This window comes from Anopheles gambiae, chromosome 3 (assembly GCF_943734735.2).
Source record: "Anopheles gambiae chromosome 3, idAnoGambNW_F1_1, whole genome shotgun sequence".
Lineage (NCBI taxonomy): Eukaryota > Metazoa > Arthropoda > Insecta > Diptera > Culicidae > Anopheles > Anopheles gambiae.
This window is the reverse complement of record NC_064602.1, coordinates 20111660-20137756: the sequence shown is the minus strand read 5'-3', so window position 1 is coordinate 20137756 and position 26097 is coordinate 20111660. Positions and strand designations below refer to the sequence as shown.

At 45.5% G+C, this 26097-nt stretch overlaps 4 protein-coding genes and 1 long non-coding RNA gene across 6 annotated transcripts; 3 read left to right on the top strand and 2 right to left on the bottom strand.

Moving 5' to 3' along the window:
* The first annotated feature begins 669 nt into the window (after positions 1 to 669).
* Positions 670 to 6283, top strand: LOC1279863 (dynamin-1-like protein). The gene is made up of 4 exons (XM_061656113.1): positions 670 to 1080; positions 1403 to 3230; positions 4376 to 4587; positions 4660 to 6283. The coding sequence occupies exons 1-4, from the start codon at positions 979 to 981 to the stop codon at positions 4714 to 4716; spliced, it is 2199 nt and encodes a 732-aa protein (XP_061512097.1). The 5' UTR covers positions 670 to 978; the 3' UTR covers positions 4717 to 6283.
* A 186-nt stretch (positions 6284 to 6469) lies between these two features.
* LOC1279862 (actin-related protein 2/3 complex subunit 5-C) lies at positions 6470 to 7511 on the bottom strand. 2 transcript variants are annotated; one of them, XM_061656114.1, is made up of 3 exons: positions 7395 to 7511; positions 7173 to 7331; positions 6470 to 7066 (listed from the first exon to the last, which is right to left on the bottom strand). In XM_061656114.1, the coding sequence occupies exons 2-3, from the start codon at positions 7315 to 7317 to the stop codon at positions 6750 to 6752; spliced, it is 462 nt and encodes a 153-aa protein (XP_061512098.1). In that variant the 5' UTR covers positions 7318 to 7331; positions 7395 to 7511; the 3' UTR covers positions 6470 to 6749. The 2 variants fall into 2 exon arrangements, with proteins under 2 accessions (XP_061512098.1, XP_061512099.1); XM_061656115.1 differs by having other exon boundaries at positions 7173 to 7328; positions 7395 to 7504.
* A 7332-nt stretch (positions 7512 to 14843) lies between these two features.
* On the top strand, positions 14844 to 15943 carry LOC133393331 (uncharacterized). The gene is made up of 2 exons (XR_009766101.1): positions 14844 to 15253; positions 15348 to 15943. It is a non-coding gene; the product is annotated as an uncharacterized LOC133393331 (long non-coding RNA).
* A 1515-nt stretch (positions 15944 to 17458) lies between these two features.
* LOC1279861 (odorant receptor Or1-like) lies at positions 17459 to 19486 on the bottom strand. The gene is made up of 9 exons (XM_061662977.1): positions 19455 to 19486; positions 19145 to 19376; positions 18935 to 19086; positions 18551 to 18848; positions 18322 to 18485; positions 18030 to 18234; positions 17805 to 17893; positions 17652 to 17737; positions 17459 to 17595 (listed from the first exon to the last, which is right to left on the bottom strand). The coding sequence occupies exons 1-9, from the start codon at positions 19484 to 19486 to the stop codon at positions 17459 to 17461; spliced, it is 1395 nt and encodes a 464-aa protein (XP_061518961.1).
* A 3482-nt stretch (positions 19487 to 22968) lies between these two features.
* LOC133393097 (colicin-E6-like) lies at positions 22969 to 25105 on the top strand. Its single transcript, XM_061656552.1, has 2 exons — positions 22969 to 23078; positions 23670 to 25105. Exons 1-2 carry the CDS (start codon positions 23055 to 23057, stop codon positions 24906 to 24908), a joined length of 1263 nt encoding a protein of 420 aa, XP_061512536.1. The 5' UTR covers positions 22969 to 23054; the 3' UTR covers positions 24909 to 25105.
* Positions 25106 to 26097: the final 992 nt, after the last annotated feature.

The window sequence follows — 26097 nt, the reverse complement described above, 5'->3', positions numbered from 1 at the left end:
TTCCTCGCTTGGAGGAGAGCTTTCACACTCCCTCTGTACTGTTGTATGGTTTCGCATTGAATTTATGCATCGCTAGAACTAGAATATAATGATGAGTTGTAATACGCCATCTATTGAGCAAAAACCAATGAAGCTATGGAGATTTCGTTTTTTCTATTGATATTTGATTTTCCAGTCGTTTAAGCTTAATCTGTGGCGCTTGGGTTTCCTATAATTCTTAAAAAAAAAACAATAATTCCGATGTCGGAATGTTTACTCGTGATAAGAAATTAGTCCGATGTGTGTGTTTCAAGGTTTTACAATAAAGTAACTTATCAAGAAAATTTAATTCGTCAAATGCCATGTTGGTTCCAATAGAACGTCCCTGTGAACGTCATACAACAAAATCACAACAGTGGCAGTAAGATAGCAATGGTGCCAAAGGATTGAAAAGACGCTGTAGTGGCTTTTTAAGTAATAATTTAAATTATTAAGAACATCAGCATGATTTTAGTTTTTGTAGTTTTATATCCAGCAAAACAAACCTAAACTGTCAGTCGCCATGTGACGTTACTAATTAACAAAAAAAAATCCAATTTGCTTTGCACGTTTAACCGCCAATTCAAAAACGGCGCATCGTGTAGACGCGGCTTCATCGCAACTTATCGTTCATCCATCAGTGCGCATTTGAAGCAACGGTAGAAAAGGAAAAAAGGAGGGGGGAGCGTGAGCCATAGACATATCGCCAATTTTCAGCTCGACGCGAACGCACAACGACGGAGGTGTGTGATAAAAACTTTGCACCTTTTGCTTCACCATCCACCATCGGCTGCAAAAACGGTCGTACGGTCGCGAACGGTACAAACGCTTCCGCACAGTGAGCGAGGTGTGTGAAACAGACGGACGGGGAGCGTGTGCGTGCGTGCGTGTGTGCGTTTCAGGGCAACAGCGAAAGGGTAACAGCAAACAAACCGCGACCGTACCAGCGGGGAAATAGCGATGGAAGCCCTCATTCCGGTGGTCAACAAGCTGCAGGATGTGTTCAACACCGTCGGCTCGGATGCCATCCAGCTGCCACAGATTGTCGTCCTCGGCAGTCAGGTAAGGGGTTTTTTTAGGGGCGTAATGTGGGGTTGGAGCGCTGCCTTTGGTTTCCAACTGGCGAGGACTGAAGGACATGTTTATGCATTATCACGGGCATGTTTTTTTGGTTGCATATTGAACAACTGATTGGAGAAATTATGTAACGAGCAAAATTTGGAAACCATTTTCACCGCTTGCTACGCTCACTCGTCTATTATTTTGGTCGATGAATAATTCCGACCGAGTCAAAGCAAACACTGACCGTCATCATTTTTTCTCTCTCTTTTCCATTTTTATGTCTCTCTCTCTCCCATTCCCCCTTTTTCTGCCCTCAACACAGAGCTCGGGCAAAAGTTCGGTCATAGAGAGTTTGGTCGGGCGAACGTTTCTGCCGCGTGGTACCGGCATCGTGACGCGCCGTCCGCTCGTCCTGCAGCTCGTCTACACGCCCCTGGACGACCGCGAGCACCGATCGGCCGAGCATGGTACGGTGGCGGTGGAGGAGTGGGGCCGTTTTCTGCACATCAAAAACAAGGTGTTTACCGACTTTGACGAGATCCGGTCGGAGATTGAGAATGAGACGGACCGGATGGCGGGCGCCAACAAGGGCATCTGTCCGGAGCCGATCAATCTGAAGATTTACTCGACGAAGGTAGTCAACCTGACGCTGGTCGACCTGCCGGGCATTACGAAGGTGCCGGTCGGCGACCAGCCGGAAGACATCGAGGCACAGATCAAGGATCTGGTGCTGAAGTACATCGAGAACCCGAACTCGATCATACTGGCGGTGACGGCGGCCAACACCGACATGGCGACGAGCGAAGCGCTCAAGATGGCGAAGGACGTTGATCCGGACGGACGCCGCACGCTGGCGGTGCTGACCAAGCTCGACCTGATGGACGCTGGCACGGACGCGATCGACATCCTGTGCGGGCGGGTCATCCCGGTGAAGCTGGGCATCATTGGCGTGATGAATCGCTCCCAGCAGGACATCATGGACAAGAAGACGATCGACGATCAGCTGCGGGATGAGGCCGCTTACCTGCAGCGCAAGTACCCGACGCTGGCGACGCGCAACGGCACCCCGTACCTGGCCAAAACGCTCAACCGGCTGCTGATGCACCACATCCGCGACTGTCTGCCGGATCTGAAGACGCGCGTCAACGTGATGGCGTCCCAGTTCCAGTCCCTGCTGAACTCGTACGGCGAGGACGTGACGGACAAGAGCCAGTGCCTGCTGCAGATCATTACCAAGTTTGCGTCCGCCTACTGCTCCACGATCGAGGGCACGTCGCGCAACATCGAGACGACGGAGCTGTGCGGCGGTGCGCGGATTTGCTACATTTTCCACGAAACGTTCGGCAAAACGCTCGACTCGATCCACCCGCTGACGGGGCTGACCAAGATGGACATACTGACAGCGATCCGGAATGCGACCGGGCCGCGGCCGGCCCTGTTCGTGCCGGAGGTAAGCTTCGAGCTGCTGGTGAAGCGACAGATTCGCCGCCTGGAGGATCCGTCCCTGCGCTGCGTGGAGCTGATCCACGAGGAGATGCAGCGGATCATCCAGCACTGCGGCACGGAGGTGCAGCAGGAGATGCTGCGCTTCCCGAAGCTGCACGAGAAGATTGTGGACGTGGTGACGCAGCTGCTGCGCCGCCGGCTGCCCACCACCAACTGCATGGTGGAGAACCTGGTGCAGATCGAGCTGGCGTACATCAACACGAAGCATCCGGACTTTCACAAGGATGCGGCGCTGGTGCCGAGCCTGATCAAGACCGACTCGCAGGACCAGTGGGCCATCCACCAGACGGGCAATCCGCCGAGCCGGCGGCCGGGATCGAACCGGCAGCTGGCGCTGGTGGATAAGACGGGCATGTTGAACTTAAATCACGATGCACAGCAACAGCAGCAGCAGCAACAGCAGCAGCAGCAGCAAAATCACGTGTCCGAGCAACCGGGCGGTTGGTTGGGCAGCATTTTGCCACCGAACATGGAGGCCATGATTGGGGCGCCGGGCAGCGAAAGTGGCAACAGTACGGCGAGCAATACGCCGACGCACGGTGTGCTGAGCCCGACCAAGCCGGTCAACCTGCTGCCCGACGTGCCGATGAACCATTCGTCGCGCAAGCTGACCGATAAGGAGCAGAAGGATTGTGACGTCATCGGTAAGTGCGGGGCGAAGATAGGGACGATGTTTTACATTTTCTGTTTTATCACGGTGTGTGCTCACGGTTTTAACAGCAGAAAACATGTTTATATTAGAGGTGGGAGCTCGGAATCGGAACTACGCGATTTCGATTCCGTGTTTGGAATCAATTCCGGAGTTGATTCTGGAGTCGATTCTAGGGTCGATTCCGGAGCCGTTTCTAAAGCCGATTCTACCGCCGACTGGAGTCGATTCCGGAGGCGATTCCGGAGCCGATTCCGAAGCCGATTTCTGAGTCTGAGTTTTTCTAGTTCACTCCGGTGCCAATTTCGGAGCCGATTCCGAAGTCGATTCCGGAGTCGATTCCAAAGACGATTCCGTAGTCGATTACGGAGACGATTCCGGAGCTGATTCCGATGCTGGAATCGATTCCGGAGTCGATTTCGGAGCCGATTTCGGAGACGATTCCGGAGTCGATTCTGAAGCCGATTCTGGAGATGATTTCGGAGCCGATTCCGCAGTTGGCTTCAATTCCGGAGTTGATTTCGGAGCCGATTCCGCAGTTGGCTTCAATTCCGGAGTTGACTCCGGAATCGTGTCCGGAATGGGAATCGACCTGGAAATCGCAATTTGCTCTGGTAACGGAATCAGGATTGACTCCAGAAATGGAATTAGCTCCGGAATGGGAATCAGTTCTTGAATTGAAATAAGAAGTTTCATAACCGAAATCAGTCCGAGAATCTCCAAGAGAATGGATCGTTTACATGTAAATTTTGATTCTTTGCTACTATCAACACGTAGCATCATTGTACCCAAACGTCTATTCTTATGGAGATGCCGAAACCGACTCCGTTCCGAGGACGTTATCGATCTGGAAGCCAATTCCGATTCCGGTATCGATTCCGGAACCAAATCCGGACCCGATTCCGGAACCAATTCCGGAGCCGAAGCCATTTTTCCCATCACTAGTTTGTATGTGCACAGTGTGTGGCTTAAAGCTTGTTTCACTTTAACACGGTCCAGCGGGTTGCTTGGATAGCGAGCGTAGTAGTGTGGTTTGATCTCGTTGTTATGACGAGATTAGAAAGCATATTTCTTTAATTGCCGTGCATTAACGTGCTTTGTTGTTTTTTATGCCTCCCTCTCAACCTCCCCCTTTTCCAGAACGCTTGATCAAATCGTACTTCTACATCGTGCGGAAATCGATCCAAGACTCCGTACCGAAGGCCATCATGCATTTCTTAGTCAACTTCGTCAAGGACAACCTGCAGTCGGAGCTGGTCACGCATCTGTACAAGTCCGACTCGGCGAACGAGCTGCTGAACGAGTCCGATCACATCTCGATCCGGCGCAAGGAGGCAAGCGACATGTTGAAGGTAAAAAGGCCAACATTCCTTACACGGCGTTGGAACGACTGTTGTTTTTAACCGCGTTCTTGTTTTTTGTAGGCACTGACCCGCGCCAACCACATCATTAGCGAGATCCGGGAAACGCACATGTGGTAAGCAGTCTCGCGGTCGCGCTCGCCGTTCTCTAGTAATGCTATTTATTCTCGCACACCAAATACACCAAACAACGCCACACCACGCGGAAGTGGCCGTTTTGATGCGCGTTTCCGGTGCTGGTATAAAAAACAACAAATAGAGAGTGATACCGTTAAACTGTAATGTGTGTTGAAAGCCACATTGTGTGCGCTCGGTGGAAGAGAAAGAGGATTAATGTGTGTGTGTGCATAGCTTAAAGTGTTTGTGCTTGGACACACGCGCTGCACCTTCGTTTGTAGTTAAGCATCTTACGATGCGATGAACATTTTTGATTAAATTAGAAATCATACACACTGCACACGCGCGCGCGCCATACAAATGGCGGAGGAATAGGTAACTTCTTTTCCCGTAAAACCCCGTTTGAGGAGACAAAGATAAAAGAGAGAAAGTGTATTCGTCGCGTGACGCATTCGTGAAAAATGTTAAATTCTATAAATATTGTACTTTGCTAAATTATATGACACGCAATGGAAGGACACAAGAGAGTACGCAAGTACACAGTGTCATAAACGGGGCAAAGGAGCAGCAAGCAGCGCGTATGCGTAATCTTTAATGTTATAAAACACGCCGTTTGATTTTTCGAGCATAATTCTGTAGACAAACGCGCGCGCGCGCACGCCCTCCAAAGCGTTTAGATAACGTAGCGAAGGGGTGACACTACCTTTAAAAAATATCGTGTTTCCTTTATCGTGCTGTTTTCCCATCTCCCTTTTCCCTCTCTATTGTCAAACTGCACTCGATATTACACTACCAATCTATCCGCCTTCCGATTACATTGCAGCATAGAAGAATGGAAAGCGAACGCGGCGCAAAATGTGCTGCAAATCTGCGAACGTATGGCGGAAATGCTTTTACTAGTCCAAACACATCATCCAGATGCTACCTAGGGTCAAATTTGGAAGGGTGTACAGATACAAAAAAAAAAAACGATTCCATTCCCCCAGTCATCTCCAGCTAAGAAAGGGTCATTAGGACCATTTCCATTCTTCCGGTTTGGTAAGCACGGAACATTTCGCTCTCTTGATTTCGAAAATCTGAACCTTAGACACAGCAGAACATCCTGGAGTTCTAAATTATGTGTCACTAAATTATGCTCCCCTTCTTGGTCGCAATACAATACGCTCCAATCGTGGGTTTTGTGTGTTAATTTTGCGAAAATCTCATCGCTTTTGTTCGCACCATACCGGGGAAAGGGGGTGGTCAGTACGGTTTTGCAAAATTCTAGTTAGCTCAATGTGTAGTGACGGTGAAATAGTAGAACGAAGAAGAACGGCATTTTTGTATGGTTAATCTTTTGTCTCCGTCTCGTGCTGTTTAGTACCGCAGGAAACCAGAGGGTCTGGGTGCTATAGCTGTTTGGCCTTTTAATTGTGACTGTGCATTTCATTTCTGCTGTTTAAATAGATGCTGTAGGAAAGTTATTAGTGGAAGACACCAAAAGACAGTAAAAATCGCGCGTGACACTGTGTCCCCCTGTGAAGGCAAGCCCTAAAAACATGAACCGAATAATATAAAACATGATATTCAACATTCGTTTTTTCTTCCTCAATCTCCGCTAGTAGTGAATGATTTAAATGAAATTGAATTAAGAAAGAAAAGATGCTCGATCCCATGCTGGCAAATGGGACATCTAATTTTCCCTTTAGATTACATTTAATCGGTTCTTAAGTTTGTGTCATCTTTAATGCATCATTTTCCCCCTAATTTCACAATCTTTGTTCTCCTGTTTTCAATATATCGCCTATTTATTTAACAAATTCAAAATAAACCACAATCACAACCGCCGCGCCTATCTCTCCTTTATGCGGCTGTCGGATGTACGATCGAGGAAAAACTGTACGGCAAAAAGAAATACTTTCACAAACAAAATGCTAAAACTGTGCAGTGCTATCTAAAAGGAAGAAATAACTTTCAAAAAGATGAAAAATGACTTTGTTCTCTCTCTCTGGTACGATTGCTGATTTCCAATTCCTCGTAGAGAAAATGAAACCGACTTATGCGCGTGCACTATCCGACAGCACCCGGACGATGCTTCCTACTCCTCCCTTGGCGAACACTTTCTCGTGCCAGGTCAGCAGGTGTCCGCTCGAACCTTCCGAGGGAATTTCGAACCCGCGGTAGATGTACTTCATCAGCACGTCGCACAGTTCCGGATCGTCCAGCGACTCGATGGCGGCATCGATCTGGGACGATTTAATCGACAGCAGCACACGCAACGTGAGGCTCAGCGCATTGTCCTTCACCTGCTGGTTTTTGCACATCAGCGGTGCATTCTGGAGGACGGTTTTAAGTGCATCAATATTCCGGCCCGTGCAGAAGAGGAAAGCGAAATGTTGTGTTAAGGAAAAAAGAGATCATCTCAGGCATTTGAAATTGTAGTCAGAAATCAGAAAGATTATGCTTTGGAAAAGGATATGAATTCAGCAGCGAGTTGATTTCGGCCTCATCCGGCACAATCATACCGCTGGAGGCCTGATCCGCGTCATCCTCCTTAAAGTTGTCCTCGTTGTACTGGTCAACGTCGATCTTTCGGAACGCCGAGCTGGATGTGTTTTTGGCCATTGTGACGTCTGCTGCTGAAAATACATAACATTAAAAACACTTTTTCTTGCTGAAACACTTATTTCGGAGGTAGTTACATGAGATAAACAATCGGGAAACGATCACACACACCCAAGAATATGATGAATCAAGCGATAGATTTTTTTCTTTTATTTTTCACTGCAGTAAAACGTCAACAGACCTTTGGTTGACAGCTGGTGCAGCGACCCAGGCAGCGAATGAGATGTTGTTGCATGAAGGTACGTTTACACCAAAAGAGAATTGTAGCGAGATTTTGATATGTGCTTAACACTTTCACCGCTGGCCTGACGTCACAGTTTATCGAGTGAGCACGTAGGGCAAGGCAAGAGAGCGATGAGAGCGACAATTTCTCGTGCGACTGTTATCACTCTTTTATTTCATTGCAATAACCCAAGCGCCACAGATTAAGCTTAAGGGCGGTGGCAACGCTTTTTCGCATGTGATTTTATCGGACGGCCTGTCAAATTTTTATATGGGATTTGACAGATAACGTCGGACGACGAAATCGTACGTCCGACGTTATCTGTCAAATCCCATATAAATCTCGTCCGATAAACTCGCATCCGATGAGCGTTGCCACGGGCCTAAACGAATGGAAAATTGAATACCCATAGAAAAAAAAAATAAAGCTCCACAGCTTTATTGGTTTGATCAATAGATGGCGTATTAAAACTGATTATTATATTGCTATCGTTTTCTTGCAATGTGTTTCGACAAGTTTCATCTTATCATGACTTATATAGCCTTCTGACTTTCCGAGCAAAAATCTATATGAATGGTCGTGTGCTCAGATACGTGGGTATCAACCCCAACGACCATTACTCAAATCTCACTTGCTTCAGTGCTGGTGGTTTCCATTGGAGTTTAGTATTTAAACAATCGTATCGCCGTTCTAGTTCTAGCGATGCATAACTTCAATGCGAAATCATACAACAATACAGAGGGAGTGTGAAAGCTCTCCTCCAAGCGAGGAAGCTCCACTGGTTGGGTATTCCACCAACAGATGGCGCAACCAGCTTTTTTGCTATTTTTAGAATGCATGAGTCGTTTGCCGTCTGCTAAACGAAGTCTTTCTATATTCCGTTTAGGTAGAGTGCTTGAGTTGTTTAGCAGCCGTTTAGTGGTCGTTTAGTGGATTTGTGGCACTTGGGAAGCGGCGTATCACATCTCGTTCTCGTTTTATCTTTCCTACCCCATTCGTTCTCAAGAGAATCAACCCAAATAACTGTTGGAGTTTGCACCGACGCCTAATCTGACAGCAGTGTGAACACCTTACAGTTTATACTAACCTTTGTGTTCACACCTTTCTTTATTTTGTTACCTTGTTTTGTACCATGTAAATATCTTGATCAGACAATAAATGAACTTTGTAGTTGAGCTTAGACCGTCAGCCAGAACGGAACCACTGCGTTTGTTGGATTTATTCCTTTTATTAAGCTTAACTCAACAGGTTATGGGCCCAGTTAGAGGCTAATTGCGTAATTTCTGCTGCATAATATCTTGACCAGTCAGAGTCGAGTACGTGTGTGAAAATTACGAGTGAATTCGGTCGCGCTTCCGAATAGAAATCCACAGTGCTAAGCAGCTACGAGCAGTACCGAATACAAAATGGTGGACAACAAGATGTCGTTCCCGAAACTAAACGCAACAAATTGGAGCACTTGGAAAGTGCGTATAGAAAACTTGCTACAGCGTGATGATCTTTGGGAGGTTGTGGAGAAGCAACCGGAGGCTAAGAACATAGCAGATGATGATTGGATGTCCGACAATAGGCACGCTAAGGCAACTATCATCTTATCGCTGGAAGACAATCAGCTCCCATTAGTGAAAAACAAGGAAACGGCACATGATGTTTTCAATGCTCTCAAGAAACATCACGAGAAAAATACGCGATCGGTAAAAGTTTCACTACTGAAGAAACTTTGCGCGTTGAACCTGGCAGAGCATGGTGATGTTGAACAGCATTTATTTAAAATCGACGAATTATTCGATCGCTTGAGTGCAGCTGGGATGGCTCTCGACACCGACACGAAAATATGCATGATTTTTCGTAGCCTTCCCGCATCGTATGATACGTTAGTGACAGCACTCGATTGTTTGTCGGATGACGACATTTCTGTGGAATTGGTGCGATCGAAAATAGCGGATGAAAACCAGCGCAGGATCGAACGTGAGTGTGGCTCAAACAATAGGAGCGACAAAGCACATAGCTCAGCAGAAAATAATCGACACCGTCCTCCCCGTCTTTGTCATTTTTGTAAGAAGCCCGGCCATCTCATGGCAAATTGCAAAAAGAGACAAAACCAAAGTAAGAACAATGGCAACGCGAAGACCGTATTGAGCGATGTTCCTGGAACAGCTTTTGTTGTTAACGGTGGGTGCAGCAACGCTTGGATTATCGACAGCGGTGCCAGTGCTCATATGTGCAACGACAAAGCCATTTTCACCGAATTGAACGAATTTGCTGGAGGTTTTATAACGCTCGCAAATGGTGAAAAGACAAGGGTTCTCGGAGAAGGAAAAGCGGTTATTTCTGTGATTGATGGTAATCAGGAGAAGCGGCACATTACCTTCAGTGACTTGAAATATGTGCCCGGATTAGAAGCAAATCTGATCTCAGTAGATCGCCTGGCGAAGAAAAATATGAGTGCGATATTCGACTGCGAAGGGTGCAAAATTATCGACATGCATGGAACCATCGTGGCAACTGGCGTACGGTACAATGGTCAGTACTATCTACAATTGGCGGAGTCGTCCATGAGAGCAGCCAGCGAACAACATCAGAATTGTCAGCATCAGTGGCACCGGCGTCTGGGACACCGCGATTGGGCAGCCATCGAGAGAATCAACAAGGAGCAGCTAGGCACCGGGATGAAGATCATCGATTGCGGAGTGAAACTGGTGTGCGAGTGCTGCCTTCAGGGGAAATCTACCCGAGCCCCCTTCCCAGCTGTGACCGACCGGAAGTCGACGAAGGTATTGGACATCGTGCACACAGACGTATGTGGTCCGATGGAAACACTAACACCGAGTGGCAACAGGTATGTAATGCATATAGTCGATGATTTTAGCAGATTTACCGTAACTTGTTTACTGCAGAAGAAATCAGATGCCACGGAGAAAATAATCGAATACGTAGAGTGGGTAGGAAATATTTTCGGCAGAAAACCTCGTTTTATTCGTTCTGATGGTGGAGGAGAATTCGACAACACAAGGTTGCGAAAATTTTACGTTGATAATGGAATCAAGCCTCAATTCACAACACCCTATTCCCCTCAATCCAACGGCGTAGCAGAACGAAAGAATCGATCGATCACCGAGATGGCTACTTGTATGCTGATCGATTCGGGTATGGATAAACGTTTTTGGGGTGAGGCAATGTTAACGGCAACATACATGCAGAACCGCTTACCGTCTAGATCCGTTAACAAAACACCGTATGAGCTATGGTGGAATCGTAAGCCGGACTTAAGACACATACGCATTTTTGGTAGTGACGCTTATGTTCACTTGCCGAAAGTAAAACGAAATAAGTTAGACGATAGAGCTATAAAGCTGAAATTGGTTGGATACTCCTCAGAGCATAAAGCTTATAGATTTGTGAATCCTGAAACTGACGACATAACAATAAGTCGAGACGCCCGGTTCATCGAACATGAAAATAGAAACAGTTTTGTAGAAGTTTCATTAGTTCCACGTTCTCAAAAGAATGCAAGCGATGACAATGACGAAACGGTAATCGCACAGACAAGCGAAGGGGCATCAGGAGAGGAGGAGATCCAAAACACAGAAACAGATGAAAATGCTCGCCCAGAAAGAGTAACAAGACCGCCTCCGTACCTTGAAGATTATGTTTTAGAGTACGCAGCTGGCGTAGCTTCGTGTGCTCGTGAAGAACCTTTAAATGTAGAAGAGGCCATGAAAGAAACAGAGTGGCGTGAAGCCATGGCGTCCGAAATGCAATCACATCATAAGATTGGAACATGGGAATTGGTACCCCTTCCTAAGGGACGTAAAGCCATTGGTTCAAGATGGGTATTTAAAATCAAAAGAAATGAGCACGATGAAATAGTTAAGTACAAAGCTCGCGTTGTAGCACAAGGTTATACGCAACGATTTGGCATTGATTATAGTGACGTGTATGCTCCAGTGACAAATCACTCGACATTTCGAACTTTTCTCACTGTTGCTTGTAAACGAAAAATGACAGTACGCCATCTGGACGTGAAAACGGCATACTTGAATGGAACACTAAGCGAAGAAATTTACATGCGTCAACCACCTGGTTTCGCAGTAAATGGGCAGGAGGAGCTAGTTTGTCGGCTTAAACGGAGCATTTATGGATTACACCAATCTGCTCGTTGTTGGTATCGAAAATTAAGCGACGTGTTAGCCAAACTAGCATTCAAAGCTTCTTCGGCAGATCAATGCATGTATGTAAAGTCTACAAATAATAATTCGATCTTCTTGCTTGTGTACGTAGACGATATGCTCATAGCCACATCAACAGAAGAAGAAGCCTTACTGATTCATAAAGATCTCAGTCGAGAATTTGAGATAACTTGTTTGGGTGAAATAAAGCATTTTCTAGGCATGGAAGTGCAGCGAGATGGAGGATGCTATAAGCTGAGATTGAAGCTATTTATCGAAAAATTATTGGAAGCCCATGGAATGAAAGATGCGAAATGTTCGAAATCGCCTATGGATCAGGGCTATTTGAAACAACAGTGTGATGAATCGGAACTGCTTGAAAATGTAACAGTATACCGCAGTCTGGTAGGAGGTTTATTGTATCTTGCTGTGACAGCTAGACCAGACATCGCAGCCGCTACAGCCATCCTCGGGAGAAAATTTGCCGCACCGACCCAAACTGATTGGAATGCAGCTAAACGAGTACTGCGTTTCTTGAAAGGAACTAAAGAGAATTATCTGCGACTTGGTGGTGCTGAAAATGAAGGGCTGTGTGAATACTCTGACTCTGATTGGGCTGGAGACACCGAGAGCCGGCGCTCAACGTCGGGATTCGTGTTCATGTACTGCGGAGGAGCTATATCTTGGGCCAGCCGTAGACAAACGTGTGTCACCCTATCATCTATGGAGGCCGAGTACGTGGCATTGTCACAAGCATGCCAGGAGACGATTTGGTTGCGAAAGCTGCTTCGAGATTTTGGAGAAAGCACATCAAATCCTACAGTCATCAAAGAAGACAACCAAGGGTGTTTGGCATTCGTGAAGACAGAAAGAACTCATCGCAGATCCAAACACATCGACACGAAAGAACGTTTCGTGCAGGAGTTGTGCGAAAGGAACGAGATCACCCTGGAATATTGTCCAACCGAGGTAATGATAGCCGACATCATGACCAAACCGTTGGGACCGCAAAAGCACGAGTTCTTTTGTAAACTGCTCAATATCGAGTAGTTGTACGATGGAGTCGTCGGTGAGGAGGAGTGTTGGAGTTTGCACCGACGCCTAATCTGACAGCAGTGTGAACACCTTACAGTTTATACTAACCTTTGTGTTCACACCTTTCTTTATTTTGTTACCTTGTTTTGTACCATGTAAATATCTTGATCAGACAATAAATGAACTTTGTAGTTGAGCTTAGACCGTCAGCCAGAACGGAACCACTGCGTTTGTTGGATTTATTCCTTTTATTAAGCTTAACTCAACAATAACCAAATCGGCCTTAACCCACTGTACACTCTCTTCAAACCCACGTGGGCTAGTGGTGGTCGATTCAGTCGTCAACCCACCAAATTTTAGAACAATTAAGGCTGTAATTTCTAATAAGATGTATTGACCTTTCCCACGCTTGAACCACCTTTTCCAAACATGTTGACGAGTAAAAGATGGATCAAGGGCGGGCTAGGGTCAAAATGCTTAACAGGATTTTTACACATCGAACACTTTAACTCATTCACTTACATCACAGCATAACTTCGTCAATATTATAAATCTAAAAACTGTGCACTGACCAGCGAAATGGATGAGTCCATTTGCAAGTAAACAAACACACAAAAATATGTTTTACAACAAACGAAATTAAACTCACACGTTTAATCGCTTCCTTTGCATAGTTAAACACATTTTGGGGTGAAACATGTTTAGCAAATGAATTACCCGTGTATAAAAACCTACTTAAACATCATTGAAGTGGCCGCTTCTGTGGCCGTATGGTTTAACTCACCAAACCTGACAGTGTTTTGGCTTTGTTCGATGCAACTGGATTTTTAGTACATGAAATAGGTGGCGTTTTCCGTATCTTGGTTTTTTTTTGGGCAGTAATAAGCATTGGAAACGTTATTACTCAAACGATAGAGAAGAAAGCATTGAAAAATACACCTCACAGTCGATTTTAAAGGGCTTGTTCTAAAAGTTCCTTGAACTGGTTGCTGTTTAAGGGATGTTTAAGGTGCCAGTTTAAGGGAAATAGCTCAAAACCCCGATTTTAGAACTCGAAAATGTCAATTGGGAAAGGTTAGCGGTGCAAAGAAGATCGAAATAGATCAATTCGGATGGGATCACATCACGGAACAAGGAGCTGGGACGATCGACCATCACTACATCAGAATACCTCATAAAGCTAGTTCAAAGCAGGACGCGCATCGAAACAGATCGCGGACGACTGACGCTTCCACACATTTCATTGTATCACATTTGTTTCGGTTAGTGACCGGTGCCAGGACCTGGTTTTGCGATTGGTACCTTTGTCGGAACTGCTAAGGTATTAATTTCAACACTGCGTTATTTATTGAAAGTGCATTGGATCGATTGAAATAATTCCGGGACAAGTATCAGGACCAGAACAGATTATATTAGACATGGAAGCACCGTGATTCACCTTGATAAATTCAGTATGGCTACGGAAACAGGTCTAGGATGGGAATAATTTTTGAATCTGTTTTGAGACCTCGGGGTCGAAAGTGAATACCGTGATGATTATTGAGAAAATTTGACAAACATCTGTAATCGACTCCGAAAGTGCAACACCGAACGCAATACCGCCGGAACCGCTCATAGCCGTTCGGTGTCGGAGTCGTCTAGGAATCGGAATCGGTCTAGTTGTCAGCTTTAGGGGTTGGTATCGGAATCGATATCGGAGTCGTCTAGGAATCGGAATCGGTCTAGTTGTCAGCTTTAGGGGTTGGTATCGGAATCGATAGCAGTTGTCCGAAATCGGCCGAACTCACTTGGAATGTTAAACGAAAAAAACCTGCTCCACCCTGTTTTTGACTTCGTCTACGTTATTGGTTATCATAAAAAAAAACATTTTTTTTTTGATTATTATTGATACATCAAATCTATAAATTCTTTGGGAATTAATTCAAGACTAAGAGAATAAATTCTTTCTGATGTCCTTAAAATCAAGCAGTTCTTATTCTGAGCAAATAATCTTTGCTACAGACTATGCTTATCTCACTGCAACTCCCATTTACAGGGTATCTCAATAGCAGTTACTTCCACATGGGGCCAAATCCCACCTAATTCCTACGGAAACGGAAACGGAGGCTACATATGCGCAAATATTCCTGCGCAACCGGAAAAGATACATCAAAGGCTAGGGCACTAGTGGATGACGGAGACATTGCCTCACAAATGCTACCTCTGTCGTACAAATATGTTTTTTCATCCAAAAAGGTAAACGCTTCGGGCCGCAAAACAGCGTAAAACCCCAAACTGTCTGCCGGAGCAGTACAGTGAAGAAGTGAGGAATGCGAAAACGATGGAGTACAACAGAGAAAGAAGGAACGCAATGCATTACAACACTGCGAATGCTACGACACGGCGGGTCCACGGCGAAAATGCACGGCGAGATACTTCAACAAATCAAAACATGTCATCGGAATCCTCATTCCAACCACGATCGACTAGAAGACGTCGTCGGTTCCGTCGTCGAAGAAACTGTAATAACGTAAGTGGACATTTTAGGAAATTTATAAAAGGGGTATACACTGTGAAATAGTTAAAGTAATTTATTCTTTATACTTTCTCTCCTTTCTCATTAGCCAAATCGAGCAGCGTTTCCGGACACCAGCAGCTCACCTATTATGGAAGCTGTTGCATCGCTTATAAACGGAACGCAGAACGAGGACATACAGATGTGTATGTCCTTGGCAACTCTTTTTCGCCGACTACCATCCGATCGCAAGATTGCAGTGTACGCATCCATACAAACATACATCATCCGTCAACTTCTTGGTGCAGAACACCATGATGTTGTCAGTGATCCATGCATCGTAGATGTATCTACCCGTAGGGAAGATTTGAATAGTGTAGAAGTTAAAAGACCGCCTGAGGAACGATAATATTTGATAAAACTCTTCTTGTAATAATAAAGTAATTTGAAACAAATTTAATTTGTTAGTTTCAAAATTTGAAACTTGATTGCAAAAAAAAAAAATCCTTACTAAAAAGCCGATTGGTTTTTAACAGATTAAAGCAATAGAAATAAATCAATGGAATGTAGCTATCATTCTGAACTTTATAAATTACTGAATTATCATTGGGTTTTTTATAATTAGTTTAACTTTGAAAAATGATGTAATTTGAAACATTATTAAAAATTATTAAAAATAAAAAATAAACGTAAAAAGATAAAAAATATGTATAAATTAGCTGAACTATGTTTTCACAAGTTTCTCTTTCTGGTAGTTTCACTCAGTTTTGGATGCATGAGAACGAAATATTCGGACGTACTGGTGAACTCGTTCGTCGAAAAACATTCGTCGCTCATAACTGGACAGGGTTGTAGCACTAGGTTGGGCAGTACAAAACCTGAACGGGTTTCTAATTTTTAATCTAGAGCAGGGGCCTCCAAACTTTTCAGCTCGCGGGCCGCATTGGTTCAAAAATAACTATGTTTAGGGCCATATGACGCTACCTTTAACTGATGAGTGAACGTTTAAATCTCGTTTTTATAACAATATACTTACGATACTTGTACAGCTTCTTGTTACTAAAGTTTGATTTTTGTCTAAGAAAAGTAAAAAATACAATTTTATTAGTAAAAGTCAAAATAACGTAATATTTATTTTAACTCTGGCAAAGTCATCGTGGGCCGCATTATAAGCTCTTGAGGGCCGCATGCGGCCCGCGGGCCGTAGTTTGGAGACCCCTGATCTAGAGCAGCGGTCTCCATACTACGGCCCGCGGGCCCCATGCGACCATCAAGGGCCTGTAGTGCAGGCCGGAATTGAATTTTCAAAAAAGTTCAAATTAATCGGCCGTATCGGCGAACTCGTTCGTTCCTGGGAACGTTCGCCACGTCGCTCATTTTTACTCATTTCGTAGCTCTCTATGATCAAAAATTAGAAAACCGTCTCGTTCGTCGAAAAACATCGGTCGCTCATGAGTAGACAGGGTTGTACCAGTGGGTTGGGCAGTACAAAACTTGGACGGGTTTCAAATTATTGATCTAGAGGGCTATGAAATGAGCGAAAATGAGCGTTGCGGCGAAAGTTTTCTGGGAACGAACGAGTTCACCGATACGGTTGAATTTGTTTTGAACAAACGCAACGGTCTCTCTGATTTTTCAAGCTTTTGCGTTACTACAAGCGTCTAGATGGTCTAGATGTAATGGTCGTTTGATGTAACTTTCGGTTTAACAATATTATTGTTATGTTTGAACTTTTACTATTTATTTCACAACATACCAAATAAATAATAAAACACAATTAACAAGCAATTAACACTTTAAAATCACAAGTGCGGTAGCCGTGCACCAGCCGCACCGAGCGCCCCTGTCGAGGGCTCCTGCTCGATCGGCTCGCAAACACACTCTAATCGTGCGCTCGGCACACATTAAGCCTTGCGCTGCTTAGTGTGTGCGACAGTGTGCGTGACACACTGTCGTCCTCCTGGACGTTGACCGGTGGCAGCGCAACTGCCACGGCAAGTCCAGGGGTCGGCACGGCTGCCCACAACAATTATATTTTATTTTACTACCGCGTGTCATGCTCCTCGTGTGGGTCTCGTGAAAGTGCACGAGGATCGGCACATCCGATCCTTTCTGACCTCGCAACGCACTACTACTGTTCCAATATAACCTATAACTAAAAAGGACTATTACAGGGTTCGCTCGGTGAGTTTGGCAAGGGCTGCTGGATTGTGTTTGGCGCTAGGTGGCGCTAGTCACTACAACTTCAAGTTCAACGCACGTGATCTCGAATCCAGTCATCGCACTTCCGAATAGAAACGAGCTTAATCCGTCATCGATCTCAATACTGCCAAATACGAGTAGGATGTTTTGAGTATCTGTGCAAAAAGAGAATTATTAATAGCGCGTTTCTTCTAATACGCTTGCCCCTTACCATTGATTCTTACCGTTACAAATGTCTCCATGCTTAGTTGGATTGTAAAAACATACTTTGCACTACACTTTATTCCAACAGCAGTGCTGGAATTGGTACAAAAGAGTGTTAAAATTTGAAGGTTTTTAATACTTAAAGCTTTCGAAAGCTTACATCTGCTGAAAAGCTATTAGAAGCTTTCTACATTTGATGTTCATATCGGGATAGTTCACAAAAGCGGTCGCTCGGTGTACCTTTTGGGCCTTAAATTGTAGTAAATGCAAATAAAATTCTATCTACATTCTTCTTCTTCTTTGGCACAACAACCGCTGTCGGTCAAGGCCTGTCTGTACCCACTAGTGAAGTGAGCTCTACATTCTTTCTTACCTAAATACTTACCATATAGTTGATTTCATTGCCAAAGTAACAGTATTGTGCCACTTGTATGACAAGGCACAGCAGGTAAATTACCGCCTGCACCGTATCTGCCATTGTGTTCACGTCCGTGAGCAAACGAAACTCGGTAATGCACAGGATAAACACGGAACAGTACAGTTGTGCAAGCAGCGGTCCACTGAACAGGTCGAGGACATCGCGAAGAAATCTGCCGAAGAAATGGCGAGAATGCAACGGACAGTTTGAAGGCCGATTTCCGGGCAATTTATCCCTTTCTACTTATCTATCTATCTACCCAGTGACTTCCTGATGAAAGATAATGCATTGCAGTAGTTCGTTGTATACTTCATCTGCATCTGATTTGATTTGAACGCTCCGAGCATTATCATCCAAGGAAGAGACCGCAATCATACGCCTCTTAGCATCCTTCGGCGGATGTAGATAGTTCCGATGTCCTAGCTAAAAATTAGCATCTATATTATTGCCAAATCAACTCAACCCTCTTTCCCACCTAGCTACATCACCTTCATAAGCTGTATTTGCAGTCGATGAAGATGCGCGTTAGTGAGCGCTAACAGTGCTGCCACGAGCGAGTCCCATGAGATGTTAAACGAAGCGTTAAGAGCAATTGCCACATACTGATGTAAGATCACCATTAAATATACCCAGTACGGTGTGGTATGATCTACGACGGGCCACACCGGCACTATCAAAGTGGTGAGCGACAGCGATATGACTAACCACTCCGTAGCCAGCCCAACGGAGAACATGAAGTACAAGGTCCAGAATATGGTTGACTTCTTGCGCGCACTCACCAGCGGCCTGTCAGTTGGGAACGTGCGAATTGGAGGTCATTGCATTGCATGATAGTAATGAATCACGTTTAAAATAGCACTACAGCTACTTACATGTCTTCCTCAGCATTTCCCGACTGGCGATACTGCTTGCCGTGCAGTCTTCGGATGAGCTGCTGAATTTTGGACACATTTTTGTAGAAAAACTCCATCTTCAGTATCAGTACGAGCTGGGTAAGCAGCACAAACATGCCAGCAAACAGTTCCTGTGCAGCAAAATGACTCATTTTAAATAACTTCCATTTTTAGCACACATCTACTCACCTCACGACTAGTGACCGTAAAGTTGTAAGCTAGCTGTGCTGCTGCTGAAAGATATATGAAAAACGTACGAAACAGCACACCCTTTGCACGGTACCACCAGAGCGCATTTGGCGCCAAACTTTGCTCATCCGGCCACGCGTAAAACATTCGAAAAATGAACAAAATCATACGCAACGACGGTAGAAACGCTTCCGGCTTTTCATTCTTCTTGCTTAAGAGCTCAGGGCTCACTCTGCAAATAGTAAAGCAGTTTGGTTTTGTTTGTAAAACTTGATACAAGCACAGTAGTTTGTAGTTCACTAGTACTTACCTTGCTTTGCAGCAGCGGAAAAACTTAACCATGGCTTCACACCGCTCAAAAGACGCTTGTGAAATGTCCTCGCGTTATTCTGCATTTGCAAACTGCACTTCAAATCCTTTTGATATGTGTTGATTGGACCAGTTAGGTACGGTTTTTGTTGAATTATTTATCATGCAAGGGTGACACCACACGGCGGCGATATGATTATTGATATGAATATTTTAATGCTGATTCTTTGCCTGATAGTTTTTAGCTGTTGATGAGTACAACCGGGTGCAGAGCATTGGGGACGAGATATACGATATACGATATAGATTCATTCTGTTTTTATTTATTTATTTATTTTACGTTAATTGTGAAGATATAAATACCTTATCGATTGCAATTTCAACTCGACGAGATCGAGGGCGGTTGAGAATGGTGATAGGTAACGTTGACAAACATCCGGAGTCGACTCCGATCTAACTCCGATAGTTTCGGAACTAACACCGGAAGGTAGGTCCGCCCAGCATTATCTGATTTCGTTCGGAGTCAACATTCGAAATGCACGCGCAAAGTAAACAGAACAGAATACATAAACACAACGATATGAAATGCCTGCTCACAAGCACATCTCCAATTGACTCCAACCGACTCCGATCGTCTCTGAACGACTCCGAATTCGAGCGACTCGGGACAACTCCAGTCGACTCTAAACAACTCCGGACGACTCTTGTGTACTAGTGGTGGGAGCTTGGAATTGGAGCTTCCCGATTCCAACTTCGTCTTGAAAATCTATTTCAGAGCCGATTCCGATGGAGGAATCGATTCCGATTGCTGTTTCAGAATCAGAATCGGCTCCGGAATCAGAATCGCCCTAGGAATCGCTATTTGCTCCGGAAATAGAATCAGAGTTGACGTTAGAATTGGAATTGGCTCCGGAAAGAGAATTAGTTCTTGAATTGTAATAAGAAGTTTCAGAAGCGAAATCCGTCCGGGAAACTCCGTAAGAATTGATCGTTTACAAGTAAATTTGAATTCCTTGCGGGTATCAATACGTAGCATCATTGGACCCAAACGGCTATTCTTATGGAGATGCCACAAACCAACACCGATTTCGAACCAGATTCTGATCTCGATGCCGATTCCGGAGTCGACTTCAATTCCGGATCTATTATCCGGAATCGATTCCACAAAACTTCGGAGCTAGCCGGAATCGATTCCGATGAAAACTTCTTTTTTCACATCATTAGTGTTTATTATCCCAGAAAGCTGTAACTCCGTATCTTGTCGAAATGGTGCGCGAGCTTCCTATCATCCCCGTTCCATCACAACTCCCCCATTGCTTCTTTCCATGCAATATTAGAACATTTTAAAAAGTTTCCATTGTAAATAACTGCTGTTACGTTTGTCACACTAAACCAAAGGCGATTGGAGCTTCAAGCTTTTCTTTTCCAGTCAAGAGCTAACACGTGCTACTAATTTCACGTAGTCTAGTAGTAGGCGGTTTCGTGGTAAAGTCGTCAACTCGAACGACTCTATAACATGCCCGTCATGGGTTCAACCCTAGAATGGAGCCGTCCCCACGTGATTGTGACTATCAGGCTGCGTGATAATGCATTAGGATTACATCTCGAAAGCCTGTATACGCCAGAATATCCGCGTAGGAGACGTTACGCCAAGTAACACAAGCCGGCATCGCGAATAAATGAACTCTTTTTAACAGTCGCTTAAAGTTCATTTTGGTTTAACCGAGTTCATTTGTTGTTCATTCCTGTTAAAATAAACGATCGTCAAAACAGTTAACGACTGCTCGATAACGCATATAGGCAAACACGGGGAAAAAATTCGAGCAGTATAATTAAACGACTGTTAATTTGTATCGCATACGCTCTTGACAGTCGTTTGTTTAACGGCGGCATAGGACCAGTCGTTAAAATTAACAAATGAACTCAATGCGTACGCGATGCCAAATTCTAGCAATTTTTAACGACTCTGGTTAATTTTTAACGACTGTTAATTTCAAACCAATTCTTTCGCGATGCCAGCTATAGTCTAGGAAGTGGTCTGAAATTTGAGCTGGAGTTCCTTTATATTCTATTTTATTATTAAATTATTGTTCCATGCAGCCCTATGATATTAGAAATTAAAATTGTTTAATATTGTGCTTTTCCTCAATTCAATAAGAGCGTCTTGAGCCCGCCACGATCATACCTCTCCACACGTGTACTCAAAGCTGTGAGATAATCATCGATCTTGTGCGATAAAAATCGATCCCGCCCTGCATCTCCGATCGACATGACACGATGCTCCAAAACACCATACGCTAGGCCTTTGACTATGTGGCCAATCAAACGTGTGTTAAACCGTTCACCATACGCATACGTCCATTTTCCGGACGACACCATTCCACCCGGGGGTTTTCGCTCCATCACCGCCGTTGGGTGCTGTATGACAACTTTCATCTAACGATCACCTGCACGCGTGCCAGCCAACCGACACGCGTAACGTAAAATTTGCATTGTACCCCACCGGGAGGAATTAATTTATTTTAGGCCACTTACGATAGGGCTGGGTACACATCAAGGAATTGGATCAACGGCTCCCTGTGTGTGCGTGTGTGTGTGTGTGATCATCCAACAAAGCCAACAAGTGTTGATCAGCGATCACCGTTCGTTCGTTGCGATCATGTCACGCGCTTATCATTACGCAACGCAATCGCAATGGCTGGCACGGGGATAATGATTGAAATCATAACAAATTAGCGTTCCATAATGTACCGTAATGGTGCATAAGGAGGTTAGGTGCGTAGTTTGAGGGAAAACAAAACTGTCACTTTAAAGTTAAATTCAAACAAAATCCATCAGAGGTAAAGTGTATTTGGCTTCACTTCCTATTCATTGTGGTGAGGAGGGAGGGAAGGAATTTATGCAATCTGACGCAGCACTCTGGGCGCATTGACTCATACGGCCCCGGTTGGCCTAGTCTGGATTACATCCACGCCCTGCAGACACGCACGCACGCGCGGTAGAGCCCGCAGGCTGTCTGCCAGGAATCCCCAAGTCCATCAGTCAACTTGATGTTGCTGCCCCATGCAACAACTACTGGCTGCAGCTCTTCAGTAGGTAACTAGTGCGCGTACATGGCCAGACAGACACTAATCGCCCGGCCGAGATCGCATTGGGCGGGGATGGTTGGTTGGAAAGGGACAGTGCGAACGAAAGTGCAAGTGATCAGCAGCGTTAGCCGGCAGTCGTGGAGGAAGCTGTTTGTCTGCCGATCTGCTAGACAGTCCGTCCGCCGTTGCCACCCTCCGGTTCTCCGGGTGGCGGCTCTTGCATGTACTCCGGGGGGAGGTCGATTAAATCGATGCAATTATATGCAAATCTGTCAAAACGCGTCAAGCCTTCCTTGGTGTCTTGCAAGTCCACGCTGTCCAGGGCGGATGGATGGATGGATGGATTGGTTTGGTGACAGACAGGTTAGTCTGGGCTGGGATCCGCGAAGATCCTGGCGTGGCGTGGAATGTATAAAGCGAGCGTTTCGCCTTCAGTTAACCATCAGTTGGTCCGGAGCCGGTGATAAGAGCGGTTTAGCTTGGTTTTTGTGAGATTGTGCGAACGTGGAGCAATGGTCGAAATGAGCTACCTGAGGGTAAAGTGTTGCAAGTGTCTTACTGAGGGGTTTTCACGTGATCTGATACAGTTTGGACATACTTTCTGAGTTCTGAGTGACATTAAGTGAATTGCAGTCTGTTCCTGAGTTACGCGGTAGACGCATTTTGATGGCACATGCGTAGGATCCCTGAAGATATCGATGGAATATCTCGAATACATTGGAATAATGGGAATTTTCGATTGAAATTTCTATTGAATTTTAGTAATTTTAGGTAATTCAATATGTTTTCCAATTCGATTCGTGTAGAAAATTGGAATATTTTGGTCTATTAAGTGATTTCCAAATTTTAGTACAAAATCCAATTTGTTCAGAAAAAAATTGGAGCAAATTGTACCAGATTTATGAACAAAGCTGTGTATCGCTTCTTAAGACGAGAACCGAGAAACTCGAGAACATACTGTATTCATGCCTTGTTTGTGATTCTTAACCTGTCCATTGCAAGAAGTTCAGAAAGTGTGCTAAAAGTATCAGATCAGCGGAAAACCCCCTGCATCTAAGTGTGCCGTGAAAACCAAGTGCCAGTACAAGCGTGTGTGTGTGCTTTTTTGTTTTTCTTCGACTTTTTAGATATTTTTGGCAGTGTTCGCCCTCGGCTGCATCGGTACGATCGACGGCGAGGAGACGGGCGGGCTGGGACAGTCGGCAGAAGTGGCCCAGCGACCGGGGCAGCAATCGATCGAGCCTAGTGCCGGTGCACCGTCCTCCGAAGTTACCGGCAGCGTGCAGGGCGATGGCAAGCGAACGGCAAAGCGACATCTTTCGTTCGGCTTTGGCCATGGGTACGGTGGAGGCGTCGGATTTTCGGCCGGCGCTGGATACGGATCGGGCGCCAGCTTGGGCTACGGTTCGGGCGCCAGCCTGGGCTACGGTTCGGGCGCCAGCCTGGGCTACGGTTCGGGCGTTGGCGTTGGCTATGGATCGGGCCTCGGGTACGATGGGTACGGCGGTGGATACGGTAGCTACGGGTACGGTGGCGGTTACGGTGGTTCGCTGGCCCGGTTCCGCGGCTTTGGCGGTTACGGTGCATCGTACGGTGCGAGCTATGGCGGTGGATACGGTGGGTATGGCGGTGCGGGAGGCGCCTTCCACGGGTTCCACGCGCACTACGGCAAACCGATCGTGACGGCCACGATCAAGGAGCACATCCCGATCGCCATCCCGAAACCGTACCCGGTGTTTGTGAAGAAAACCGTCCCCGTCCCGATACCGATCCACAAGCCCGTCCCGTACCCGGTGATCGTGAAGAAAACGGTCCCGGTGCCGATCGTCGTGTCGCACCCGGTACCGGTCCCGATCACGAAGCACGTCCCCGTGCCCGTCCCGCAGCCCTACCCGGTGTCCGTGCCGCATCCCGTGCCGGTGAAGGTACCGACGCCCGTCGTCGTGACAAAGCCGGTCGTTGCGTACTCCCCGATCGTTAGTACACCGATCGTTAGTACACCGATCGTGAGCACGCCAATCGTGAGTGCACCGATCGTCAGCACGCCGATCGTTACGAGCGCTGGTCACATTTCCGTCAGCGATCATGGGCTGCACCAGACGCACCACTCGCACCACAGCCAGTACGGTGCCGGTGCGTACAAGGCGTACTCGGCCGGATCGGCTGGACTGTACGCGGGCAGCACGGGACAACACTACGGCAGTGTGGGTGGCCATTACGGGGGTCATCTGTACGGCAGCCTGGGATCGGCCGGCGCTACACACTACGGTGCGACGGCGGGACACTACGGAGCGGCGCACTATGGAGCCGGCACCGGTCACTATGCGTCCGGGGCGCTGACCAGCGGAGTCCTGTGCGATCACTAAGAGGAAGTTCGCACAGTAGCATGTAGTTTCCCTCCGTTCTAGTTGTGTAGTCATTTATAAAATGTTCATCGTTCAGGAGCGGCAGCAACTTCGAACACGTTTTGCAACTCACGCACACTCTCGCGCTCGCTCTTTATTGCCATCGGGCAATGTAGATGAAATGTTAAATAAAAATAGATTATTTTGTTACAAGTTTATATTCGTCTTATGTCTTTTCTTATGATTAACTTTAAATATAGATGGTTATTGGACTGGTCAGCTTTGTTTTAGTAGGATAACTGATAAGTTCAGCAAATCATTCGTTATTCAACGCGATAGCTTTGGTAGACAAATCCATCCACATTCGTAAAATAAAAGTTCTGAAACCTTTCCAATACCTTTCAAATATTCGTTTAGAGTTAGATTTCCCATGACTACTCTCGAGAACTCAGAAAGAAAATGATTTATTTAAACACTTTGAGAGCCATGGCTATCGTACACGATAGCTAGGGACTACTGACTGTAAATCTTAATATCTTGTAACAGATTGGGCCTATAATCATGAAATTCTGCAAACAGATCAACAAAATGTAATGTATACAGTTTTTGCTATTTTTTTTCCTTTTTATCGAATTATTCATTGATACCCATAAATGGTCAACAATCGAGAATATAAATGCAAAATAACAATTGTTTCGATCAATATGGTGTAGCTTTAAAATTTAGTTTTAAAATAGTGATGGGAAAAATGAAGTTTTCGTCGGATTCGATTCCGGCTAGCTCCGAAGTTTTCTGGAATCGATTCCGGATAGTAGGTCCGTAATCGGCTCCAAAATAGATACCGGAATCGGCTCCAGAATCGGAATGGGTTTAGGAAATAGTTCCGGATCCGCTCCACAATCGGAATAAGCTCCGGAATTCGCTCTGTAATCATAATCGGCTCCGGAAACGGAACCGGTTCCGGAATCGAAATCGGCTCCCGACTCGGAATTGGCTCCAAAATCACAATCGGTTTCGAAATCGGAGTCTGTTTCGGCATCTCTTGGAGACATTTGGGTCCAATGATACTACGTATTGATACCCGCAAAGAACCAACATTTACTTGTAAACGATCCATTATTATGGAGATGGACCGGATTGATTTCGTTTCTGAAACTTCTGATTTGAATTCAAGAACTGGTTCTCATTACGGAGCTAATTTCAATTCTGG